The sequence below is a fragment of the Octopus sinensis genome, linkage group LG20 (genome assembly GCF_006345805.1).
Source record: "Octopus sinensis linkage group LG20, ASM634580v1, whole genome shotgun sequence".
NCBI classification, from domain to species: Eukaryota; Metazoa; Mollusca; class Cephalopoda; order Octopoda; family Octopodidae; genus Octopus; species Octopus sinensis.
In genome coordinates this window covers 15,574-25,255 of record NC_043016.1, presented here as the reverse complement: position 1 = coordinate 25,255, position 9,682 = coordinate 15,574, and the positions used below count along the sequence as shown (strand labels likewise).

Below are 9,682 nucleotides of genomic sequence, written 5' to 3'. Positions count from 1 at the left end.
GGACCTAACAACCATGGGCCTAATACCCCTAACCATTAAGCCATGCATCTTCACAAAGGGGGTTCCAGTTGATGATTGACCAAACAGCCTGCTTGTGAAATTGTGCAAGTGGCTGAGTACTCCACAGACACGTGTACCTTCAACGTAGTTCTCAGGGAGATTCAGTATGACACAGAGTATTACAAGGCTGGCCCTTTGAATTACAGGTACTACTCATTTTTGCCAGTTGAATGGACTGGACCAATGTGAAATAAAGCATCTTGCTCAAGGATACATCATGTTGCCAGGAATTGAACTCATGACCTTATGATTGTGAGCCAAATACACCTAACCATTAAGCATTGCACCTTTATTGAATCATTACTTCTGGCACTCTGTTGGTTACAACGATGAGGGTTCCAGTTGATCCAATCAACGGAACAGCCTGCTCATTAAATTATTGTGCAAGTGGCTGAGCACTCCACAGACATGTGTAACCTTAACATGGTACTTAAGGAGATCCAGCATGACACAGAGAGTGACAAGGCTGGCCCTTTTGAATTACAGGTACAACTAATTTTTGCCAGCTGAGTGGACTGGAGCAATGTGAAATAAAGTGTCTTGCTCAAGGATACAATGTAGTCCTGGGAATCGAACGCATGACCTTATGATCATGAGCTGAATACCCCTAACCCTTAAGCCATGCACTTTTATTCCAATATTATTTCTGGCATTGTTGGTTACAATGAAGCTTCCTGTTGATCAAATCAACGGAACAGCCTGCTCATGGAATTAACATGCAAGTGGCTGAGTACTCCACAGACATATGTATCCTTGATGCAGTTCTCAGGGAGATTTAGTATGACTGAGAATGTGACAAGGCTGGGCCCTTTGAAATACAGGTATGACTAATTTTTTCCAGCTGAGTGGACAGGAGCAACGTGAAATAAAGTGTCTTGCTCAAGGACACAACACATCACTGGAAATTGAACTCACAACCTTACAATTGTGAGCCAAATACCCTAACCACTAAGCCACGTGCCATCACTGCAATCTCATCACCTTTCCTAAAAAAAAAAACCCAAGAAACAATTAAACATTTCTGGACACTGAATGTCATGAGACACCCTGAAAGCCAAGAAGTGTGGAATGTTATTGTGTTTGCTTGTAGAGTATCCAACCAACAGCTAAGTTCTTTATTTTGTATTTCGCTTAGTATCATTCAACCAATATACAACAGACCAACGGTTCCCCATGTCTTTTCTCTGCATACTTTTGATCTTCATCATCATCATCATCACTATCACATAATGTCCGTCTTCCATGCTGGCCAGTTTCACAGGAACAGCAACGTCAGAAGATTTCAGCAAGCTCTACAGTCAGCCCTTCCTAATGCCAACCCTCTTTATCGAGTGCACTGGGTGCTTTTTACATGGCACCAGTAGCAGTGAGATGACCAAGTAACTTACAGGACAACACCCCACCCCACTCAATTAGAGTCGGGTAGTATTGAGGAACAGAAGGGTGTCTTGCATCAGAAAGGGAGATATCACTAACTAAATTCTCCATCTCCAGAAACCCATACAGTTCACCAGCTATATGGTCCCTTAGCAATTCCCAGAGTAATGTAAGTATGTAGTAGGCATATTATTAATGATTTTCTCTTACTTTTTTACCCTTTTATTCTTCTGTATTAACTCTATCCTTTCTTTTGTAATGCTAATGCTCTGTTTTCTCAACAATCAGTAAGAAACAGTTGCATGCTGGTGAGATTTTAAGTCGGAATCCCAGAATACCATTGGGTCTGTAGCTTTCCAGTTAGGTATCTTTTTAAGCATCCTTTTTACTTTCTCTTCTGTGATATTTATATTTTCATCTTGAGTTATTTTCACTTTCACTTTTAAACTCCTGTACTTAATGTATATATGAGGTGTAGTCAAAACGTATCCAGCCTTTGGCCAAAAAACAAGTAATATTAAAAAAAAACTCACCATTTTTGATTTAGTCTTCTTCAAAGTATTCGCCTTAAGAGTCTACACACTTCTGCCAATGTTCTTGCCACTGCTGGAAACGGTTCAGGAAATCACTTTTTGGGATGCTGTAGAGCTGTGCTGTCAAATTTTGCTTAATGTCTTCTGTTGACTCAAATCTCCCTCTGAGTGTTTTTTTTTTTTTTTAAAGCTTTGGGAAGAGCCAAAAGTCACATAGAGCCAAGTCTGAGAAGTAGGAAGCCTGATGAACAAGTGATGTGTTTTGCTTGATGAGGAATGCTTAGATGACATTGTGGGCGGAATGAACTGACTGAACTGAACTAACCCATGGCTGATTCCAACTTTGGCAACAATCTCCTCAATAGCCTCACATGACAGTCTTCAAACCTTTGCAATTATTTCGTTGTTTCTGCTAGTCAATGATCTGCCACAACATGGCTCACTCTCCACTGAGGTATGGTCATCTTTGAACCAGTTGTACTAATCCTTTATTTGTGTTTTTCCCATAGCCTCATCTCCAAAGGCCTTCTGAATCTTCTCGATAGTCTGGGCTTGCGTATCACCAAGTTTCTGGCAGAATTTAATACAATATCTTTGCTCAATGCACTCGGTCTTCTTGATTCAAAAAGAAAAATTGCACAGCACACTCTTCACATCTGTACTCAACAAATCACTGCAGGCAAATGGCACAACCTACTGAAACGAAAATTTCTGAGCATGTTCAAGAAGGACGCAACCACATAATACCCATGCAAATTTTACTAGAGTATTATTATTTTGTGCAAAAAAAATCAAGGTCGGATACTTCTGACTACACCTCCTACACCATTAATAGGCCAGTTACTGATGTAGTCATCCTAAAATAATAATTCTCATGGACATACTGTGTTAAAAAACTCAAAGTATTGAAAGGAGACGAGGTTGCCTTAGATGGTTATTTTAATTTAATACTGCCGCAGTTGCATGCACAGAATTTTTATTCAGCCAGGTGGCTGTTCACAACATCAGTGAATGTTAGTCATTGTTTCTTATATGAAAGGCAACAAATTCTCTTACAGGTATAGAAGCTGGCTGTGAGTACACACCACTGATAAGACCTAAAAAGGCTGAAATGCATCTGGCATTCTTGCTGGTCACTGCTGATGTGACATTTGACAGTACCACATGTCACTAGCTGAGTAAAACAGTGATATGATGTATACATTTCTTGTTGATATTATGACTTAATGCACTGTTCTTTTGAAAGCCTATGAAATAAAAAATAAATTTTTAAAAAAAACTTGAATATCTGGTTGGTGGCAAGAAGAGTATCAGCTCATAAAATTTTGCCTCAAATAGGTTCCCATCACATTAATATGAAAAGAAGGGGCACTAAACAAACAATATATATATATATATATATATTTTTTTTATTTATTATAATCAAAGGAAACAAATTTTATTTCACAAACAATCAATATTTTCTGTTTGGTTGATATTCATGAAGAATCAAAATTTTTAACTAACAGTATATATTAGTTCCTTGACAAGTTTTGGAAGGTTGCTTCCGTTTTCCATCAACACTTCAAATTTGTCTTCATTGATGATAAACTTTTGATCCATAGCAACAGGAACAACATCTTTGCAGCCTTTCCATGTTCTGGTTCCAATGTCTGGATTGATGAACTCCCAAAGTTTTACTGAATTGTCTGCAGAAGAAAGAAAAGAAAACAAATACATACACAAGCATTTTATTAAAGAATAATTCTAATTAACAAAAAATTTGTAGAGTCTAGCATTGCTTGACAACCGATGCTGGTGTGTTTACGTCCCCGTCACTTAGCGGTTCGGCAAAAGAGACCGATAGAATAAGTATTGGGCTTACAAAGAATAAGTCCCGGGGTCGATTTGCTTGACTAAAGGTGGTGCTCCAGCATAGCCGCAGTCAAATGACTGAAACAAGTAGAAGAGAAAAAAGAGAATTACATTTGACAGGGTAACCTGAATGGCAAAGAGTTGATTATAAAAATAAAATATCCTTTTTTAAATATTGGATGACCAATGAGGGTCCATCTCATAAAATAAAATATCAAAGAGGGTCCTTAGGCAAAAAATGGTTAAGAAGCACTGGCATTTGGCGGTGAGCTGGCAGAAACGTTAGCACGCCAGGCGAAATGCGTAGCTGTATTTCGTCTGTCATTACATTGTGAGTTCAAATTCCGCCGAGGTCGACTTTGCCTTTCATCCTTTCGGTGTCGATAAATTAAGTACCAGTTACGCACTGGGGTCAATGTAATCGACTTAATACCTATGTCTGTCCTTGTTTGTTCCCTCTATGTTTAGCCCCTTGTGGGTAATAAAGAAATAGGTATAGGTGGTTATATCGGTCACAGTAATTGATAATTGACAATTAATCAATTTATCTCATTAATTCCAGAAGGATGGAAAGCAGAGATGATCTCCAACAATCTCCATGACCGAGGTGACTGGAGATAATTAATGATTAAATAATATCACTAAAATAGTTTTAATTATCTCTATTTGTATGGATATAATCAGACAACCACCAGTGACAGAATTTTAACCCATGATTGCCTTTAATAAATAGTTCAGTGTCTCTACCCACAAACCTACTGTAACTGTCACTTTACAATATCGATGTATATTCAAGGCAGCGAGATGGCAGAACCATTAGCACGCCGGGAAAAAATCTTAGTGGCATTTCATTCATCTTTATGTTCAGAGTTCAAATTCTGCTGAGGCTGACTTGCTTTTCATCCCTTTGGGATTGATAAAATAAGTACCATTTGAACATTGGGGAGGTCAAGGTAATCAACTTACCCACCTCCCCCAAACTTGCTGACTTTGTACCAAAATTTGCGACCAATGTAAATATATTGCAAATTACCATTTAATCCAAATTCTTTGCAGATTCCATCAATCAGGTCCTTTGCTTTATAGCCTTTCTTTATGGGCAGATCAAACTCAAGGGCTGATTTCATGGGTTGGTTATTTATCATACGGATGGAGGGTTCCTAAGAAGGCAAAAAAAAAAAAACAACAACAATAATAATAACAAAAATAATAATGACTATTGAAAAGGTTGCAAGATGCAACGAAAAGTTTAGGAAAAATAAATAAGTAAATGAGTAGATACCGGTAAGTGTGTTAAATAATAAGGCACTAAAAGAGAATGACTCTCTCCAGACACAACAAAATATGCTTCAACACACGAACTCGTATAAAGAATCTTGCAAACCAAATCCAAAAATGAAATAAAATAATAATAATAATAATAATAATAATAATAATAATAATAGTCAGAGATCATGAAGGAAAAAAATGCTTTCTAATTGATGTATCAATACCGGCAGATGACAACGTGTCTCTAAAAGAAATGGAGAAACTTTCAAAATACAAAGACCTGGAAATAGAGGTAACCAGAATGTGGAATCTTAAAACAGAAACAATTCCTATCATAGTAGGTGCATTAGGCATGATAAAAAAATATTCAGACAAATACATAACAAAAACAGCAGGACTTACAAACACATATAACATACAGAAAATTGCACTACTAGGCACTGCACACATCCTACGCAGAACACTTTCCATACAATAACCATCAGAGCATCACAACAAATCACAGCACATACCCAAGGCACACAGAGCTGCGCTCGGTAGTGAAGTGAAAGCACGCTATAAAAATAAAACTACTGAATAATAATAATAATAATAATAATAATAATGATAATAATTACACAAACGGTTTAGCATTCAAGTCATGACAACAGACAGTATATTATTTAGCTAGGAGACCTTAAGAGTCAACAAAGTCATAAAAATATTTATATGTAATGTATGTATGCATGCAAGCAAGCAAGCATGCATGTATATTTGTCATAAGTGTATATTCTATAAGTACGTGAATTACATATGTGACCATGTCCATGTTCCAAACAACTGAAGGTTTTTTATTCAGAAAGATGTGAGATAGGCACAGGAGTGGCTGTGTGGTAAGTAGCTTTGCTTACCAACCACATGGTTCCGGGTTCAATCCCACTGTGTGGCACCTTGGGCAAGTGTCTTCTACTATAGCCTCAGGCCGACCAAAGCCTTGTGAATAGATTTGGTAGACGGAAACTGAAAGAAGCCCGTTGTGTGTGTGTGTGTGTGTGTGTATGTATGTGTGTGTATGTATATGCTTGTGTGTGTTTGTCCCCCCACAACATCGCTTGACAACCGATGCTGGTGTGTTTACGTCCCGATAACTTAGCGGTTCGGCAAAATAAACTGATAGAATAAGTACTAGGCTTACAAGGAATATGTCCCGGGGTCGATTTGCTCGACTAAAGGCAGTGCTCCAGCATAGCCACAGTCAAATGACTGAAACAAGTAAAAGAGTAAAAACGAGAGTATCCTCTACAACAATTGGTGCTGGTGTGTTTACATCCCTGTAACTTAGCAGTTTGGCAAAAGAGAACTATAGAATAAGTTTCAAGCTAAAAAAGAAAAAGAGTACTAGGTCAATTCATTCAACTAAAATTTCTTTAAGGCAGTGCCCCAACATGGCCACAGTCAAATGACTGAAAAAGATAAAAGATCAATATGGATAATAAATGGATCGATCATCTCTGCTAGAAGACATCCTATGTAGGGCCAATGAGAGAGACACTTAAAAAATATTGGCTACACTAGCTTTTTTGGCAATCCACATAATATGGCTTCTGAGATTAATTAAGGAATTATTTATGCCTCATAATTATTTTGTTTCTTAATTTTGTACGAAATCAGATCATAAAATGATTTGCTACTGTTAATGATATAAACTAGTTCTACCTGTTTCATGATCAATCTATCAACAGCCAAAACCAGCAATGCTACTTCTATGGTCTTACCCTACAAGGGAGGATGAACTCAACAAGGAACTAACGGTCACTCCTCAAGCCTACAAATGAAGCAGAGCTCCCATTGAAATACTCAAGCTTTAATATATCATTGACATTTTTGACCTCTGCAGCCAGTTGTCTCTCTCTCGCTCTCTCTGATACATAATCTTTGTGTTTCTCTGACCCAGGAAGACACAAGTGAGAGAAGCCCATTGATAAGTGTAAGGACCACTTGAAGTAACTTAACTCAGTCCTGGTTTGGATTATCATCATCTTATCTTTCACATGACAGACACCAGTCCTGCTTCAGCTTATCGTATTTATCTTTCACATGACTGCCATGTAACATTACTTCTGGCATTTAAAACTGATCATCTATATTTTGAATTTAAGACCACCGACAGCAACTATAATATCTCTGGCAGATCCTCCATCTGAAGTGGTTCGACAGAGTGCCGAGCACCAACCTGTGGGAAAGGGCTAACCAGGAGCCCATACATGTTCAGATTAGACGAAGGAAATGGAGATGGATCAGACACACACTGCAGAAAGAACCCTCAAATGTGACATGACAAGCACTTGACTGGAACCCGCAGAGGAAAAGGAAGCAAGGACGCCCAAAGCAGAAATTGAAGCGGAGCATTTTGGACGAGCTCAGGACCTCCGGCCTGACATAGGAAGCAGCCAAGAAACACGCCAATGACCGCAAAAAGTGGAAAACAACTGTTGAGGCCCTATGCTCCACAAGGGGCAAAAAGAATTAAGAAGAAGAAGAAGAAAAAGGTGTAGGCAAAGCTGTGAGCTGTGTGATTAAGAAGTTTGCTTCTCAACCACACGGTTCTGGGTTCAGTCCCACTGTGTAGCACCTTGGGAAAGTGTTTTCTACTATAGCCTCGGGCTAACCAAAGCCTTGTAAAGTGGATTTGTTAGACAGAAACTGAAAGAAGCTGAGTATCTGTGCGTGTGCATGCATGCTTGTGTGTGTATGTATTATTGTGTGTCCACATAGTTGTTACAACTAAATGTCATTCATTTTCCAATATTCTGCAAGAACTTGCCTGGCGGCCATGGAGTAAGTGTTACCTTGCTTGGAAACAGGTAAGGGTTGGCAACATGAAAGAAAGAAATCTACCTCAATAAACTCTGTCCCACCCATGCAACCATGGAAGCATGGAAAAGTGGACATGAAAATGATTATGATGATGATGGCAACGACGATGACATGACCGATTCTGAAACCCTCACCACCAACCCCACCCTATCTGAGATTATCTTAGGAAATAAAATACATATTCTAATTGACTCTTTTCCCAGAAAAATATTACAATACATACTTCCTTGTTACAATATCAGGAATCCTTATCACTGTTCTGGTTTCTCCTCATAAGCAGGATATTATTCTTACCATCATCATCATCATCATCATTACCACAACAACTACTACTACTACTACTACTACTACTACTACTACTACTACTACTACTTTTATTATTTTTATTATCATCAGTGTTATCATCAAGATCATTAATATTTTTGTTGAACAGTACAGAATCAAAATTATTTACAAAAACATGAACATAAGAAATACTCTACCAACATTCCTCAACTCATCCCAGTCTACTTAGCACACACTAAGCACAAATCCTACACCCATTCCTCGAAGAAGAAGAAGAAGAGCATACAGCTGCAAAATACACATATTTCCAACGAAATATACACTTACCAAAATTTACATGAAGCTGACTGAGTTGGTGTTATTCAAATTTCAAAAACATCTAAACCATCCCATCTATTCTTTTGCTCAAGTAACAGAGGATACAACGTATTACAAGCACAAATGGGGTCGTGTTTCTTTCTCTCTCCCTTTTCGCATAAATCAAATGGAACTTGCAGTTAAGATAGCCGTGCCGGTGACACATTAAAAGCACAGTCCAAACGTGGCAGATGCCAGCGTCGCCTGACTGGCGTCCGTGTCGGTGACAAGTAAAAAGCACCAACTGATCGTGGCCGTTTGCCAGCCTCCTCTGGCCCCTGTGCCGGTGGCACGTAAAAAGCACCCACTACACTCACGGAGTGGTTGGCGTTAGGAAGAGCATCCAGCTGTAGAAACTGCCAGATCAGACTGGAGCCTGGTGCAGCCTCCTGGCTTCCCAGACCCCGGTTGAACCGTCCAATCCATGCTAGCATGGAAAACTGACGCTAAATGATGATGATGATGATGATGATGACAATGTAAACAAAATAAACTAAAAAAATCAATTAAGATACCTATTATTACAGCATACGTCTGCAGAGGCGTCCAATATTTGGACGCAATGTCAAAAGTCGTACCCTGAGGTTATTGAGTGTTTCAGGTCTCGCAACAATATACCCTCATCTAAATGACCCAATCTAGATTAATGAAACCCTAAGCATGCTGTGTCTGAGTGGCTTTCTACTAATTCCACATAGCAGATCACTTCTTTTAAGCCAGAGCCATTTAGATGTATCAGCAGCAGCAGCAGCCGTTCAAGAATTTGGACCTGGATATCTCCATTTCCAGCGACTTCGAGGGTCACCTCCCAGTGGTGTCAGGCATCAACGAAGAGCCCTCAACTACAACAAGACGACCAAATTTTTTTTTTCCCAAGGTCTGGGGTCTCCCGCCCTTAAGCTCTAGACCATCACCTAATCACCCTTACCCGTCTTGTTGCTTAACAACAACAACAACAACAACAACAACAGCATCAGTAGCATCTATGTTGCTATTGAATGGTTCTTCTTCTTCGTTCTTGTAATGTTCAAGGTTCCACAGGCCTTACATTTCATTGACATAAAAGATCTATCATCATCTGATCAAGCTTA

At 38.9% G+C, this 9,682-nt stretch overlaps 1 protein-coding gene across 2 annotated transcripts; it reads right to left on the bottom strand.

Moving 5' to 3' along the window:
- Positions 1–3,361: 3,361 nt before the first annotated feature.
- LOC115222651 lies at positions 3,362–9,128 on the bottom strand. 2 transcript variants are annotated; one of them, XR_005003153.1, is made up of 4 exons: positions 9,117–9,128; positions 6,088–6,092; positions 4,858–4,984; positions 3,362–3,658 (listed from the first exon to the last, which is right to left on the bottom strand). XR_005003153.1 is itself a non-coding variant. In XM_029792970.2 (3 exons), the coding sequence occupies exons 1-3, from the start codon at positions 5,990–5,992 to the stop codon at positions 3,468–3,470; spliced, it is 327 nt and encodes a 108-aa protein (XP_029648830.2). In that variant the 5' UTR covers positions 5,993–6,014; the 3' UTR covers positions 3,362–3,467. The 2 variants fall into 2 exon arrangements, 1 of the variants encoding a protein (XP_029648830.2); XM_029792970.2 differs by lacking the exons at positions 6,088–6,092; positions 9,117–9,128 and adding an exon at positions 5,984–6,014.
- Between the last annotated feature and the right edge of the window lie 554 nt (positions 9,129–9,682).